At 37.4% G+C, this 18,229-nt stretch overlaps 1 protein-coding gene across 1 annotated transcript in view; it reads right to left on the minus strand.

The window, feature by feature from the left end:
• Window positions 1-1,946: 1,946 nt before the first annotated feature.
• The window catches only part of ARMC1 (armadillo repeat containing 1), a 42,523-nt gene continuing 26,240 nt past the window's right edge, over window positions 1,947-18,229 (minus strand). Inside the window, exons 5-7 of the mRNA XM_019421238.2 lie at window positions 5,251-5,367; window positions 5,093-5,167; window positions 1,947-4,121 (exon numbers count right to left, since the gene is read on the minus strand). Of these exons, the coding sequence (XP_019276783.1) occupies window positions 3,930-4,121; window positions 5,093-5,167; window positions 5,251-5,367 (384 nt within the window). The 3' untranslated portion in view covers window positions 1,947-3,929. The remainder of the gene's footprint in view (window positions 4,122-5,092; window positions 5,168-5,250; window positions 5,368-18,229) is intronic.

Genomic DNA, 18,229 nt, shown 5'->3' on the forward strand with positions numbered 1-18,229 from the left:
ATACTTAGGTTACAATAAATAGATAAGACTAACTAAAGCAGACCTTCTCTAACAGAATAACAACTATGCCTTACATATAGAAAAATCTGTAATAATGCTATAGAATGTATGAAAGACTAGGTTGGTAGCTAAATTCTCATGGCATTTTTGGTGCTAGCCAAGCAGTCTAAACTAAGCCATGAGCCTTTGTTGACATCACAGCAGAAAATGACAAAAATACTGTTAAGATTAATCTGATAGATTAGAATGTGGCTACTCTAGAAGTAGCCAATTTCTGGCCCAAACATGTTTTATGTGGAACAGGTAGTATTTTAGAGGTCTGGAACAGCCACAAAGTCCAGAAGCTCGGCATTATTAAAAGCCCACAATCCACATGACAAAAATAGTTTCCCTCTTTAGACAGACCCGCTGCTCTACATGTATTTTCCTTTGTTGTGGCCTAACCAGACTTCTTTCTTTCATGTACCTAACTTTCCTAGTGTCCAGAGTTTCTGATTGCTAACAGACATCCGAGTTAAGTCACTTGACATGATTCAGGCACAAGCGTCTGGATGGGAATGACGGTGGTAGAACAGGAGAGGCACAGCAGCAGGACCCAAGATGCAGGCTGCCCTGCGACAGTGCAGACTCGGCAGCCAGACTGCCTCAGTTGGAGTCCTGGCTTCACCATTTGCCAGCTCTGTCACCTGGGACTAATGAGCTACTTACTATTTCTCTGCCTCACTTTCCCTATCTGTAACATGAACACACCAAAGTACCTACCTCATAGTTGTTCAGGGTTAGAGGACTAAGTATCTGTAAAGCACTTAGCACGGTGGCGGACACAGAATTAGTTTTTAAGTCTACTCCATGCCTACCATGAGCTTGGTTCTAAGACAAAGAAAAATTCACAGACTTTACATCTGATAGGGATAGTAAAGGAAAGGGGAGCTATCAAAGATGATGATACAATGGAGACTCAGAAATTATCAACACAAAGGTAACTGAAATCCTGACAACAGATGAATTCTTCAAGGGACATTCAGAAAAAAATCACGTAGCAGTGAACTAACTCTCAAACATTACCCTCTGATTGGACAGAGAAAGATGAGGAGCCCCACTTGGAATTCAGGACAAGAATAGAATCGTGTCAAACTTCTAGAAACAATAATTCCATCTTACAATTTTAAGATTTTAGTTTCATTACTCATGATGATCTCACTGCATTCAAATAATGACCCCATAAAGTAGAATTATCTCCATTCCATCAATGAAAAAAAAAAACCTCACAGATAAATTATTACCTAAAATTACAGTCAGTAAGTTATAAAACAGGAAATCAAAACAATAAATAAATAAATAAATAAATATTCTCCTATGACAATTCTATAAGAATTAGGATACTATAAATTAATCTTAACTTCATTCAACAGAGCATGTATTATGCTTCTCTCCTACTTTTTTGAAAAATGAAAAACAAATGACAAATGAAGAAACTTGCTAATAATAACCAATAAATCAGAAACAAACATGCCATGAAAAAAAAAAAAGAAAAAAAGAAAGAAACAACCTGACATTTTTCCTATCTGACCACCAAGTTAATCACTATCTTTCATTTATTTTTACAGATTCAAAAAAAAATCTTGTTCATCCTCCTAAAAAAATATTTGAGCACTTACTACTAGCCACATACAGCTACAGACTTTCTCGGTTCTCAAAGAGTTAAGCTGGGGAGAAAGACTGGTAAATATAATTTCAATCTAATATGATAAATGCTACAATGAATGCATGTACAGGAGCGGCTGATCCAAACCCAGGGAGAGGCAGGTGTGGGGCTGGGAAGGAGCTGAACGAAGATGCATGGGAATTAGTTGGGTAACGCACCTGCAGGGAGCTAGGAGAAGGTGCCAGGCAGTGTGAATACAAACAGGCTCAAGAGTAACAATAATGTTTCCATCACAAAAATACAATATCCATTCAATTTTAATTGTGTTACCTTTTATTATTTTACAATATATTTCAAAAAAATGCCGTTACAGTTGCCTTAACTGCTCTATAAGACCTGGAATAAAAGAACACTTAGAACACACAGACATCAAGCTGTTAATACCTACTTGTACTGAACCATTGCTACCAAGAGATGTAGTTTTTTAAACAGGCAGATGTGTGGCAATGCAAAATAAAACACAAACTTGTTAGAACAGTAAACTTTGTTTTAATGGCTATAGAAAGGAGGTGGTTTTGTTTTCATTTTTCAACACATCTGGTTCTGGCAGCAAGCTGTATTATGCATTTAAAGCAATCCATGCCCTGAAAGCTTCTATTTGCAGTTGTGTATGTCATCTGAATCAGAGCCCAGACACATGAAAAATATCATTCCAATACCCTCAATACCCCTCCCTCCAGAAGGTCGTGAACTCAAGATTCTTGTTGGTGAAGTATTTTACAAGAATTTTTTTTTACAGTGACACTGGATGCTTTTAATTTTCTCTAAAAGAGAAGCAATGAAAATGCAAGGAAACCCTCCAGGGTCCAACTTTCACTTCACATTCTCCCCAAGTAGTAAAACAGCAGCTCTACATGTTGATGAAAAAGAATTTCAATTTCTCCATATTAGTTTCTTCTTAATCATATTAGCACTAAAATTTATCCGGATTTAGCTGGATTTCCAAAAGGAAAATTTTATGTGCCAAATATTTCAGGAATTTAATAAAGCATTACATATATGTAATTAGCTCTTATCTACCAAAAAATATATATGTATATATATTTATATTTATTTCTCTTACCTTCACTGAAGTTCTTTTTTTTCTGGCTGGATATGAGAAACAAGATTAAGTGGACCAATGCTGGCTTTATTTCTTCATAAGCAATAATTTGAGTCTTTTTTTCATTCAGTACGACTGGATGTTCATAATAAATTCACAAAAGGCAATACAAGGAAATACCTACTGAAAAGGCATCTGCCAAGCAATTCACGTTTCAAGGTTAGACTCTATCTACCAAGTGGCACTATGGCATTATATAGGCATTCGACTTTTGTTTTCTTTTTCAAGTTTGTCAGTTCTTTACTATTTTTTTTCTAGCAAGGATGGTATATAATCACAAAGTCAGGCCTAGAGACCATTTATAGTTGCTCCCAATATTACGTTGGACGGAAATCTTAAGAGCTGATATAAACCAAACTAAAGAGTAGTCAACTGGAACCACATCTGGTCACAATCAAATAGTCTCCAATAGTACTTTGCTAATATACAGGTTTCCTTCTTCTTGACTGATTTTGTGTTAGTCTTATTAAAATTACAACAAATAAGATTGCAAAGTTTTTGTCAGCTTGTATTTTTAGAGAACTCCTACGTTCATATGAATATACTGTAATTCACAAAATGTCTTTATAGTAATGTTCTTTCTATAAACATGGTTGGCAAAATAAAAAAGGCACAAGAGGGGGATAATGACAAATGTTTTCAACTTTCAGTGAAGAGTACCCAAGCAAGTATCTTTCATGAAGAAAAGCAGAGAAAAATGTTCAGTAATTCATGCACAACTTGAGCCAAAACAAACAAACAAAAACTTCTCTTCAGATAGGTCCTGAGGCTTGAGGAGAAAACAAGTTTTCCTAATCACGTGCTCCATGTAAAATAAAATGTAAAGCTGCACATATATGTGTTTGGTTTAACAGTGGACCCATGTTTTTTAAAAAGTGAGGCAATTAAAGGAAAACAAAACCAAAATACCTTCATAAACAAAGGAACTCCACCTGTAGCCTCTGTCCTTTTTACCACTGAGCAGGGCTAAACGTCCAATAAAATGTAAAATGCAGCATACGCAATCATGTAATCTAAAAACTTTTCATGATAACTTATTGCAAATTGCACTTGACAGTTCACCACAACAATGGAAAACTGGCCCCTTGTTAGTTCACACAGTCCTTGAGACCCAAAGTGAAGTCACCAGTAGAACGATCTGGATAAAAAGTTTGCCGCTGTGCTCAGCCAGCTAGCTCCACCCTCTGGGTGTGAGCCGACCCGGGACACTGCTTTATCCTGTTCTTTTGTGGGACTCTCATCCTCAGGCAGGTAGTCGGGCAGTTCTGTGTTCTGTTCTACTTCCACAGGCGTATCTTGGAATGGGACCAGCATCTGACATAGACAACATGTTAAGAGTTATTACAAAATCAACCCAAACGACACAGGTAAATTAAGTCCTAAATTAAAGGTCAACTATACACCTCACTCTAATCACCGTATTTATTCTCAGTGACAATAGTCACTTAAAAATTTTCCTCTTACGTGAAGGTAGGCCCAACTGCTGAGCACTGCATTAGGCAGAAAGACACATGAAAAGTAAGGTGCTTTTCTCCTGAGGCTCCAGAAATAAATGTGCAACCTCTCTGCATTTAAAGAAAACAAAAGCAAGTACCTGGCTACTGTGGGCCCCGAAGGGCCACTGAACCTTTCTATGGGGACACAAATAAGTTAAGGGGATGTAGATTTGTTTTCCCTATCACAAAGCTGGTGGCAAAAGTAGTAAGAGGCAAAGCTTTTCATTGTACTTACCTACCCAATTGTGGGAATAGAGCTTTATTATTTGGATTGACAAAAACTAACTAAGGTTAGAAAGAAGTATTTAAAAATCAACACAGGGGTGCCTGGGTGGCTCAGTCGGTTGAGCATCTGACTCTTGATTTCAGCTCAGGTCATGATCCCAGGGTCTTGGGATCAAGCCCTGTATCAGGCTATGCGCTAAGCATGGAAACTACTTAAGATTCTCTCTGCCCCTCTACCCTTCTCACTCTCTCTAAAATAACATAACATACATAAAATAAAACCAACACAAGGAACCTATATATCCTTTATTTCCATGTAAAATTAGAAAGACATCTCCACTGAGAAAAAGAATAGACTCTGAAATCCACAAAATTTAAGAACAGACCCTGAAATCTACAATAGATCTCTCTAGAAAAGAGCTGTTAGCCAAGAAACAAGATAATCTGACCCAACCACACTCCTATATATTTGGCAACTAACAGCCTGAAAATACTAGCAATCTGCCAGCCATAAAGAATAATCAAAAGTCAGGTATAAAGAAAACTAAATTAAAAAGCATTTACCTCTTCTCCACTTTCACTTTTCACAACTTGCTGAGCCTTCATAACCTTGGTTGATGCTATTGCTGATGCCAAAGCCTAGGCCAGGATAAAAAGGGAAATTTGAACACTGATTTGTTTACCTATAACCTCAAGCATATTCAGCCATTTAAAATACTAACCTCTGCTTTCAAATCTGAACGGATCCGCACCACACATCTTTGAACAGCCATTTGAAAAGTAAAGCTAATAACACCTTTAATTTTTAACAAAGCCTCTTCACAGAGATTTCTCCGAGACTGAAAAGGTAAAAGCAAATTATTATTACAATTGACAAAATGTTAAACAAGTCAACTCAAACCACACTGAATTAGTCATTATATGGATGGTGGGGGGGTGGGGTGGGGTTGGGGGGAGGGAGCAAATGTCCCTATTTCAGTTCTACCATCTCATACATGAGGGCATACTGGGGGTGCTATTTAGTCAAGCTTACTAAATTTTATAAGATCAACAGAACAGTAATTTCTTCTGGATCTTTTCAAGCTTCATTACTAATACTTAGTTTTAATCCTTTTTATCAGAAATAAGTTAGCCAGTGTTGATTTATATCTCAATGCAAATGGAATGAAGAATAATACAGAAAAAAATGCTGAAAAGCAGAGGTTCCTCTAGCTCAAAGGTAAGCAAATTATAGTCTGCCAGCTGTTTTTATAAATAAAGTTTTACTGGAACACAGCTACACACATTTGTTTACATAATGACTGAGGCTAGTTTCATACTATAGCAGAGTTAGTAGTTAGAATAGACTATATGCCCTTCCAAATCTAAAATATTTACTATCTGACCCTTTAACAAAAACATCTGCTGAACCCTGCTCTTAAAAATCTCTAAGGTTAAATTGTGATGTCACAATTAGTATTCAGTATCTGAGTCACTTTTTTTAATTTTTTTTAACGTTTATTTATTATTGAGAGACAGAGAGACAGAGCATGAGGAGGGTAGGGGCAGAGAGAGAGGGAGACACAGAATCTGAAGCAAGCTCCAGGCTCTGAGCTGTCAGCACAGAGCCCAACACGGGGCTCAAATTCAAAAACCGCGAGATCATGACCTGAGCCGAAGTCAGATGCCTAACCAACTGAGCCACCCAGGTGCCCCGAGTCACTATATTTCTTAACGCACTTGGTATTTATAAACATCACTGTACCCTTTATTTATGGCATTCTCAGTGGTTACCACTGCATTCTCAAGGGTTATTAATACCCTCTTTTTAGTTCTCATTTTCCTCTGATAACACAATATAACATATCCTTCAATGTCTCTTTAATACACTATTAATAATACACTAATAACACACTACTTAGACACTGATTATTCCATCTCTGTCTCATCTTACCTCCAAGGTCCAGTGCCTTAAACTAAGTTATTTTCTTTCTACTTCATCTCTCAGTAGACTATTCTCATCACTTTAGTCATCATTACCATGGAGAAAAGGGACATACATCTCTAGTATGACTTTATTTTCATTTGTTATCAGATATATCCACTTGGATATCAAGTGGTCATCTCAAACACAAGATCCAAAGCAAAAATGGATTAAAAAGTAACTAGTTTCACCATATCCTTCCTTCCACCTCTCGCTCACATATTATCACCATCCCTATATTTTCCTGTGTCTGTATTGAGACCAGGTTCTGTCTGATTCAGTACTTCTTAGGAGACAAGAATTTGCAATTGACCCAAAGTCTCTGGATCACGCTGAGAAACACTATCTTCAAATTATTTGATTCACTCTTTTCTTCCATTGAATATTATGAGTCTTCAAACTCGTTCCCACAATCCTTCAAACGAACTCTTATCATTGCTTATCTCCCTCCTAGCATTATAGGAGGGTGCTAAAGTCAACTTGCTAATATTGTATTTTAGATTTCAGCAATCATTTCCATACAATATATCAGCCTATATTTTTGTGTGTGCTGTGCTGAGTTTTATTATTTGGTTTCAGCTAGCTTTCAAAAGCAACTATATTATCCTTATTCATTAAAGTTAAACAGATGGTGGGGCACCTGGGTGGCTCAGTCAGTTAAGTGTCTGACTTCAGCCCAGGTCCTGATCTCACAGGTCCTGAGTTCAAGCCCCACGTCTGGCTCTGCACAGACAGCTCGGAGCCTGCTTCAGATTCTGTGTCTCCCTCTCTCTGCCCCTCCCCAACTTGTGTTCTCTCTCTCAAAAATAAAGAAATGAATCTTTTAAAAAGTAATAAAATTAAATAGATGGCATTGGTGGTATTTTATGTATCTTAGTATCTTACATTTAATCAATTTACATTTACTGAGCTTGCTTTCTAGAAACTTTTCAGGATCTTGTGGCCCCAGTTGCAGTAAGATAGTTGTGAACTATCTTATTTGGCAATGTCATGGATGATATGCATATGAAAAACTCCCCCCCCACCCTTATTTACTGAATCCTAAATCCTGAGGCCTAAATGCTGCAACAGCACAACCAGAAAAAGCTGTGGATAATCTAATGTAACCTACTAGGCATAGCTAAAGAGATAAGTGGTAATTTACCAGTTGCTACCACTAAATATGTAAAGTTATATGACTTATCACTGCTCAAAATAACTTCAGGGAGACTCTAAATCCAGTCAAGATGGAGAAATTGGGACTGGAATTAGCCTTCAGGCTTAAACAACTACAAAGAGACAAAATAAAATGAATAAAACAACGATTTCCAAACAGTGGAAAACAAACATCCCTGAAAGAAGGAAAATACACTTGATCTTAGCCAAAAGGCCGAGAAGCGATGAAAGAAGGAAAATAAAGTGAGCTCCACAAGGTCATCAACATATTGCCTAGAAAGTTTCCAGGCTAGGGGCGCCTGGGTGGCGCAGTCGGTTAAGCGTCCGACTTCAGCCAGGTCACGATCTCACGGTCCGTGAGTTCGAGCCCCGCGTCAGGCTCTGGGCTGATGGCTCAGAGCCTGGAGCCTGTTTCCAATTCTGTGTCTCCCTCTCTCTCTGTCCCTCCCCCGTTCATGCTCTGTCTCTCTCTGTCCCAAAAATAAAATAAGCGTTGAAAAAAAAAAAAAAAAAAAAAAATTAAAAAAAAAAAAAAAAAAAAAAAAGAAAGTTTCCAGGCTATAACTTAGGAAAGGAAAACTCAAGGGGAACCTGCAGTCTCCTTCAATTAAGGACACAGCTGAAAATTCAGGGAGGTCAAGGCAACTATAATTCGCAGGACAAAGCACAGGAGAGGGCAGAGCTGTGCAGAGAGGGTCCACAGAGACAAAGCATGTACTAGAGATCTGCAATGAGATCCCCTCAGGTTTTCAGCTGAATGATGATCTATCTGTACATGCATGTGAACAAAGAACCTGAGGCTGGATGAATAACCAGACTGGAAGGGAATAGAAGGAACAGTTCTGCAGGCTCAAACCATGCTGAAAATACTTCATGTTCCCATCAGACAGAGTACAAAAACTTTTATAAACATGGGGTATGAGCAAAGAACCCAGAAGAGTATTGCCTCAGTAGCGTAGCAAAATTATCCCTAGGATAAAGGGTGCTATGGTTCTGCCTAACAAAGCTTAAAAGCAAGCCTCAAAAAGATCTGTTAGTAAGTAACTGTGATCTAAAACAAATCTCAAGAGAGGCGCCTGGGTGGCTCAGTCGGTTAAGCGTCCAACTTAGGCTCAGGTCATGATCTCGCGGTCCGTGGGTTCATGCCCCGTGTCAGGCTCTGTGCTGACAGCTCAGAGCCTGGAGCCTGTTTCAGATTCTGTGTCTCCCTCTTTCTCTGACCCTCCCCTGTTCATGCTCTCTCTCTCTGTCTCAAAAATAAATAAATGTTAAAAAAAAAATTTTTTTTTAATCTCAAGAATATTTTTAAAGGATGTACATACAAATAAATACGTGCTGTACCCAACAAAGTAAAATTTGCAATGCCTGGCATCTAATCAAAAATTACCAAGAATGCAAAGAAGCAAAAAAAAAAAAAAAAATGCAACCAGTAATTATAAAAGTCAATCTGTAATTACAAAAATCAATCTATAGAAACATACTCAAAAGGCAGAGATAATTAAATTAGTACATAAAGACATTATGGTTATTCCACCCCTCTTTTTTTATGTTCCAGTAGATCCATGCTACGGAAATATGAAAAAGACCCAAATCAAACTTCTAGAAATGAAATAAAATAATGTCTATGTTAAAAAAAAATACACTGAATGAGATTAACAGGAAATAAATGCCTACAAAAGAAAACTTCAACAAATATAGCAACAGGAACTATCCAAAATGAAACAGAGGGGGAAAAAAAGGAATTGAAAACAAAATGAGCAGAGTATCAGTGAGCTGTGAGACTTTACACGGCTGAATATGTATAACAGGAATCCTTGAAAGACCCAGGGGAAAGGGGGACGGAAAAAATATTTGAAGAAATAATGGAGAAACCTGTCCAAATTTGCTGCATACGATAAACCCAGAGATCCAAGAAGCTGAATGAACATGAATAAAATTATACCAAGGCACATTATAAACAGCTCAAAAACAGTGATAAAAGAGAAACTCTTAGAAGCAGGAAGAGTGGGAAAAATAAGATCTATTAAGAAGAACACAAATAATAGAATCCTAAACAGAAACAATGCAAGGAAGAAGAGAGTGGACCAATGCCTTGAAGTATGGTTAAAGAAAGAAAGAAAAGAAATCCTGTCACCTAGAATTTCACATGCACTGAAAATATCTTTCAAAAAAAATAAAATAAGGACTCTCACAGACATACAAAATTGAAGGAGTTACACTTCAAGATCTGACTTTCAAAAATGAAAGAATAGCTGGAGCACCTGGGTGGCTCAGTCGGTTAAGCAACTGACTCTTGTCTTCATTTTGGTTCAGGTCATGATTTCACATTTCGTGGGATCGAGCCCTGTATCAGGTTCTGTGCTGACAACAGAGCCTGCTTGGTATTCTGTCTCTCCCTCTCTCTCTCTGCCACTTCCTCCTCTAGCTCTCTCTCAAATAAATAAATCTTAAAAAAAAACTGAACAGCATAGCTGGACAGATGAGCAAGGAAAAGAGGATTTAATCAACAGTATAAACCAATTAATAGTAATAAACACTTAGAATACTCCCAACAACAGTATATACATTCTCAGGTGCATATGGAACATTCCCCAAGACAGACCATGAAACAAGCCTCAGTAAATAGAAAATGATTGAAATCACACAATATTGTCAAATCACATGAAACGAAATTAGAAATTTGTAACAAGGAAATTTGGAAAATTCAGAAATACATGGAAATTAAACAACAAACTCCTAAATTACCAATGTATCAAAAAAAGAAATCACACACAAAAAATACTTGGAGATGAATAAAATGAGAATATATCAAATCTTATGGGATATAGAGAAAAGAATGACTGAACAAAAATTTCTAGCTGTAGTAACTATATTAAATAGAAGAAAATCTCAAATCAGTAACCTATATTTCCATTCTAAGAAAGCCCAAAGCAAGCAGATGGAAAGAAACAATAAAGATTAGAGCAGGGAAAAGAAAAATAGAGAAAAGGGGGAAATATAGAAAAAAAACTAATGAAGCTAAAAATTGGTTCTCTGAAAAAAAATCAACAAAACTGATAAACCTTTTAGCTAGAATGACCATGAAAAAGAGAAAGAAAACTCAAATTACTAAAATCAGGAATAAGACAGGACATTATGACCAATCTGAAACAAAAGGATTATAAGCAAATACTATGAACAACTGTATGCCAACACATTAGATAACCTCAATGAAATGGGAAAATTCCTAGAAAAATAAAATTACCAAAAGTGACTCAAGAAAATAATGGGAGTTTGAACAGACATACAGTAATTAAAGAGATTAAATCAATTATCAGGAAATAACCTACAAAGAAAAGCTCAGGACCAAATGGTTTCACTGGTTAACACTACCAATGTTTAATGAAGAATCAATAGCAATCTTTCAACAAAGTCATCAAAACACTTCCCAATTCATTTTATTTATTAAGTATTTTTTTAATGTTAATTTATTCTGAGAGAGAAAGAGAGAGCACACAAGCAAGGGAGGAGCACAGAAAGAGAGAGAGAAAGAATCCCAAGCAGGCTCAGCACAGAGCCTGACTTGGGTCTCAATCTCAAGAACCATGAGATCATGACCTGAGCCAAAACCAAGAGTCAGAGGCTTAACCAACCGAGCCACCCAGGTGCCCCATCCCAACTCATTTTATGAAGCCAGTATTACCCGGATACCAATATCAGAAAAATACATCACATGAAAGAAAATTATAAATAAAACTGTAAAATATCCTGTATGAATACATATGCAAAATGCTTCAGCAGAATCCCAGCAAACTGAATCCAGCAGCATATTAAAAAGATTATACACCATGACGAATTGGGATTTATCGTAGGAATGAAAGGTTGGTTCAAAGTATGAAAATCATCAATGTAATACATGGTATTAACAGAACTCAACTCAATAATGAAAAGAAAAATAATAAGCAATTTAAAAGCAGACAATGAAGGGGGACCCAGGTGGCTGTGGGTGCCTGGGTGGTTCACTCGGTTAAGTGTCCGACTCTTGTTTTTGGCTCAGATCATGATCTCACAGCTCATGAGTTTGAGCCCTACATCGGGCTCTGTGCTCACAGCCCTAAACTTGATTGGAATTCTCTCTCTGCCTCTTTCTCTGACCCTGCCCTGCTCATTTGTTCTCTTAAAATAAATAAACTTAAAAAAGAAATTTTTTTAAATAGACAATGAATAGGATTTTCTCCAAAAGAGATATCTGTGATAAAGATATATACAATAAATCCTGTATCAACCACTGAAAAATGGCCAAAAGCAGATGAAAAGATACTCAACACCGTTAATCACTAGGGAAATGCAAATTAAAACCACAATATGATACCATTTCACACCAGTACTAAACAAAAACAGATGGCACAAGAACAGATACCCAGATCAATGGAATAGAGAACCCAGAAATGGACCCACAAACGTATGGGCAACTAATCTTTGACAAAGCAGGAAAGAATCTCCAATGGAATAAAGACAGTCTCTTCAGCAAGTGGTGCTGGGAAAACTGGACAGCGACATGCAGAAGAATTAACCTGGACCACTTTCTTACATACACCATACACAAAAATAAACTCAAAATGGATGAAAGACCTCAATGTAAGACAGGAAGCCATCAAAATCCTCGAGGAGAAAGCAGGCAAAAACCTCTCTGATTTTGGCCCCAGCAATTTCTTACTCAAAACGTCTCCAGAGGCAGGGGAAACAAAAGCAAAAATGAACTACTGGGACCTCATCAAAATAAAAAGCTTTTGCAAAGCGAAGGAAACCATCAGCAAAACTAAAAGGCAACCGACAGAATGGGAGAAGATATTTGCAAACAACATGTCAGATAAAGGGTTAGTATCCAAAATCTATAAAGAACTTCTCAAAGTCAACACCCAAAAAACAAATAATCCAGTGAAGAAATGGGCAAAAGACATGAATAGACACTTCTCCAAAGAAGACATCCAGATGGCCAACCGACACATGAAAAAATACTCAACATCACTCATCATCAGGGAAATACAAATCAAAACCACAATGAGATACCACCTCACACCTGTCAAAATGGCTAACATTAACAACTCAGGCCACAACAGATGTTGGCGAGCATGCAGAGAAAGAGGATCTCTTTTGCATTGTTGGTGGGAATGCAAGCTGGTGCAGCCACTCGGGAAAACAGTATGGAGGTTCCTCAAAAAACTAAAAATAGAACTACCCTACGACCCAGCAATTGCACTACTAGGCATTTATCCAAGGGATACAGGTGTGCTGTTTCGAAGGGACACATGCACCCCCATGTTTATAGCAGCACCATCAACAATAGCCAAAGTATGGAAAGAGCCCAAATGTCCATCAATGGATGAATGGATAAAGAAGTGGTATATATATATACAATGGAGTATTACTCGGCAATCATTTCAGGAGTATCAAATCATTTCAGGCAATCAAAAAGAATGAAATCTTGCCATTTGCAACTACATGGATGGAAGTGGAGGGTATTATGCCAAGTGAAATTAGTCAGTCAGAGAAAGACAAAAATCATATGACTTCACTCATATGAGAACTTTAAGAGACAAAACAGATGAACATAAGGGAAGGGAAACAAAAATAATATAAAAACAGGGAGGGAGACAAAACAAAAGAGACTCATAAATATGGAGAACAAACAGGGTTGCTGGAGGGGTTGTGGGAGGGGGGATGGGCTAAATGGGTAAGGGGCATTGAGGAATCTACTCCTGAAATCATTGCTTCACTATATACTATCTAATTTGGATGTAAATTTTAAAAAATAAAAAATAAAGTTAAATTATAAAAACAAACAAACAAACACACAAACAACAACAGAAATGTATGTTGACAATGCTGTGGAGAAACCAGACCCCACATCTGCTGCTGATGGAATATAAAATGATGCAGCCACTGTAGAAAACACTCTAGCAGTTGCTCAAAAAGCTAAACAAAGTTACTGTATCACCCAGCAGCTCTACCCCTAGTAACATATCCGAAAGAACGGAGAACATACATCCACACAAAAACTTATACACAAATCTTCACAGAATTATACATAATAGCCAAAAAGTGGAAACAACCCAAATGTCCATCAACTGATAAATGAATAAACAAATATAGTAAATCCATACAATGGAATATTATAAAGAGTAATGATGTACTGATACACACTACAATAGGGATGAACTATGAAAACGTTATACAAAGTGAAAGCTAGACATGAAAGGTAACATATCCTATGATTCCATTTATGTGTAATGTCCAGAAGAGGCAAATCCACATACAGTAAATTAGTGGTTGTCACGGGCAACCCATTAGTGAGTGCTAATGGGTATGAGGCTTCCTTTTGGGGTGATGAAATGTTCAGGAATTAGACAATGGTGATGGCTGCACAACCCTATAAATATACTAAAAGCACTGAATTGAACACTTTAAAATGGCAAATTTATAGTATGTGAATTCTATTTAAATTAAAAAAAAAAAAAAAAAACCTGAAAGAATTCAACTTCAGCAGACTTGTACTGCTATAACAAAACGTTAACAGAAGTCCTTGAGACGGGGGCGCCTGGGTGGCTCAGTCGGTTGGGTGTCCAACTTCAGCTCAGGTCATGATATCACGGCTCCTGGGTTTGAGCCCCATGTCGGGCTCTGTGCTGACAGCTCAGAGCATGGAGCCTGTTTCAGATTCTGTGTCTCCCTCTCTCTCTGCGCTCCTCCCCTGCTCGCACTCTGTCTCTATCTCTCTCAAAAATAAACAGTAAAAAAATTTAAAAACGAAAAAAAAAAAGAAGTCCTTGAGACAGAAGGAAAATAGTATCAGATGAAAAATACAGTATTTACACAAAGGAAAAAGAGCCCTGGAAATGGCAAAAATGTAAATAGACAGAAAATACTTTTTTTATTTTTAAATGTCTTAAAAGAAACTGACTTTTCAAAATCATAGAGACAGAAAGTAAAACAGTGGTTGCCAGGGGCTGGGGGAAAGGAAGAAAGCAGAGTGACTGTTTAATGAGTACAGAGTTTCAGTTTTACAAAACAAAAAAGCTGTACATTCATAAGAAGTATAGAGGTGATGGTTACACAACATTATGAATGTATTTAATACCACCAAACTATATACCTAACGATGGTTAAGACCGTAAATTTGGGGGCACCTGGGTGACTCAGTTGGTTGAGCGTCTGACTTTGGCTGAGGTCATGATGTCACAGTTCGTGGGTTCAAGCCCCGCGTCGGGTTCTGTGCTGACAGCTCAGAGCCTGGAGCCTGCTCCAAGTTCTGTGTCTCCCTCACTCTCTGCCCCTATCCCGCTCATGTGCTCTCTCTGGCTCTCTCTCTCTCTCTCTCAAAAATAAACATCAAAAAAATTTTAAAAAATTTTTAAAAAGACAGTAAATTTCATGCTATGTGTATTTTACCACAATAAAAAAAATAAAGACTATTTAAAGTAATAACAATGTATTTGGGGTTTATGACATATGGGGAAGCAAAACATGTTAACAACTGCATAGAGGCAGAGAAAGGAGAAATGGAAGTATAATGTTTTAAGTGTCCTATACTATGCATGAAGTGATATATTAATTGAAGCTGCACTATAGTAAGTTAAAGATATATAAAATAGGGGCAGCGCCTGGGTGGCTCAGTCAGGTAGGCATCTGACTTCCGCTCAGGTCATGATCTAGCCTGACCTGATCGAACTTGTTCGATCCCTATGTTCAAGCCCTATGTCGGGCTCTGTACTGACAGCTCAGAGCCTGCAACCTGCTTCAGATTCTGTTGTCTCCCTCTCCCTCTCTCTCTCTCATGCTCTGCTGGTGCTCTGTCTCTCTCTCCAAAATAAATAAAAACATTAAAAAAAAAAAAAAAAGGATACATAAAATAAACCCTACATCAACCAACAAAAAGAAAGGAAGAACTGTACCTAATAAGCCAACAAAGTAAATAAAATGAAATCATAAAAAACATCCAGTAGTCCAAAAGGCAGGAAAAGGGAACAAAGAACTGATTGGACAAATAGTAATTTGCAAGGGCACGGTGCCTGGCTAGTTCAGTCACAAGAGTGTCCAAACGATCTCAGGGTCGTGAGTTCAAACCCCAAGCTGGATGCAGAGATTACTTAAATAAATAAACTTAAAAAAAAAAAAAGAAAGAAAGAAAGGAATTAGCAAGATGGTTGTTTTAAACACAACCATACAAATAATCATATTAAAGATAACTCCAACACTCCAGTTAAAAAGCAGAAATTTTCAGAATGGATAAACAGGCAAGGCCCTACTATATGGTGCCTGTAAGAAATCTACTTGAAATACAGACACAAACAGAAGACACACTAATCAGAAGCAAGCAGAAGTAGCTAATATTAAAAGCAGACAATGTAGAATGAGTTCAGAAGAAACTACCCTGTAGGAGTATTACAGTATTCTATTATTAAAATAGTCTATATTAGAATACATTGAATATATTCACCAGTGAAGCTATCTAGGACAGAAGTTTTCTTTATGGAAAGGTTTTTAATTACAAATTCAATTTCTTTAATACATATTGAGCTATTCATGTTATCCATTTCTTCTTGAATAAACCTTGGCAATCTGTGTTTTTAAAAACATTTTCCTGTTTCATCTACGTTATCAAATTTATTGGCATAAAGTTATTTAAAATATTCATTTATTTTCTTTTTAAATTTTTTATTTTTTTATTTTAATGTTTATTTAGTTTTGAGAGTGTGTGTGAGCAGGAGAAGGGCAGAGAGAGGAGACACAGAATCGGCGGCAGGCTCCAGGCTCTGAGCTGTCATCACAGAGCCCAATGTGGGGCTCAAACTCAGGATCCATGAGATCATGACCTGAGCTGAAGTCAGACACTTAACCAACTGAGCCAGCCAGGTGCGCCTCTTTTTAGATTTTTTTTAAAGTCTCTTTATTTATTTTGAGAGAGAGAGACAGCAAGCAGGGGAGGGGGTAAAAAGTGAGAAAGAGAGAGAGAATCCCAAGCAGGTTCCACACCAGCAGCACAGAGTCCAATAGGGGGCTTGAACTCTCAAACCCAGAGATCATGGCCTGAGCCAAAATCAAGAGTAGGATGCTTAATTGACTGAGCCACCCAGGCGCTCCCATTTATTTTCTTTTTAGTGTCTACAGGATCTATAGCGATGTTTTCTCTCTCTTATTTCTGGTATCAATAATTTGTGACTTCTTTTATTCATGATCAGTTTGGCTACAAATTTATCAATTTTATTGATCATGTCAAAGAATCAGCTTTTGATTTCATTAGTTTTTCTCCATTTTTCATTTCACTGATTTGTTCATTCACTCTTCTGCTTAAGTTAGATTTAATTTGCTTTTTCTTTTTTTTATCTAGTTTCTTAAGGTAGAAACTTAAGTCACTGAGACCTTATCTCTCTTATATATAAATAATTAGACGTTTGGTGCTAATGAATTACCCTCTAAACACTGCTTTGGTGGCTTCCCACAAATTTTGATACTACATTTTCCTTTTTATTCAATTCAAAATGTTTATCATTTCTCTTCTGATTTCCTCATTGACTTAGGGATTATTTTTTTTAATTTGTTTAATGTTTATTTTTGAGAGAGAGAGAGTGAGCGAGCGAGTGAGCATGAGCAGGGCAGGGGCGGAGAGAGAGGGAGACCCAGAATCCGAAGCAGGCTCCAGGCTCCAAGTTGTCAGTGCAGAGCCTGATGTGGGACTTGAACTCATGGAACTGTGAGATCATGACCTGAGCTGAAATCAAGAGGCGGACGCTTAACTGACAGAACCACCCAGGCGCCCCATGACTCAGGGATTATTTTAGAAATAAATTATTTAGTTTCCAAAATATTTGGGGGATTTTCCAAATACCTGTTATTGATTTCTAACTTGCTTTTCATTGTGCTCAGAGAACATACTTTGCATAGTTCTTTTAAATTTATTAAGACTTGTTTTATGACCCACAATAAGGTCTACCTTGGTAAATGTTCCATGTGTATGTGAAAAGAATGGATACTACCTTGTGGCTGGAGGGTGTTCCATAAATGCCGATGAGGTTAAGGTGGTTGTTAGTACTATTTGAGTCTTCTATATCCTTAACTGATTTTCTGTATACTTGTTCTATTAATTGAGAGTGGTGTTGAAATCTCCAGCTCTACTTGTGGATGTGTCTATTTCTTCTTGTTACATCCTCTGATTAACTGACACCTTTAGAACAAAATGCCCCTCTGGAATTTATTCTTCAAGACTGCTGAAAAAATATATAAATAAATAAAAATAAAAAGATCGCTGGTGGGATGCCTGGGTGGCTCAGTCAGTTGAGCGTCCGACTTCGGCTCAGGTCATGACCTCGCGGTCTGGGAGTTCGAGCCCCGTGTCGGGCTCTGTGCTGACAGCTCGGAGCCTGGAGCCTGCTTCCGATTCTGTGTCTCCTTCTCTCTCTGCCCCTTCCCCACTCATGCTCTGTCTCTGTCTCTCAAAAATGAATAAACATTAAAAAAAATTAAAAAAAAAAAAAAAGATCACTGGTGTCAGTGAAGAAACTATTTACAGTAGTTCCCCACCCCACCCATACCTTATCCATAGGAGA

The sequence above is a fragment of the Panthera pardus genome, unplaced genomic scaffold (genome assembly GCF_024362965.1).
Source record: "Panthera pardus isolate Hobbes unplaced genomic scaffold, ASM2436296v1 HiC_scaffold_7, whole genome shotgun sequence".
NCBI classification, from domain to species: domain Eukaryota; kingdom Metazoa; phylum Chordata; class Mammalia; order Carnivora; family Felidae; genus Panthera; species Panthera pardus.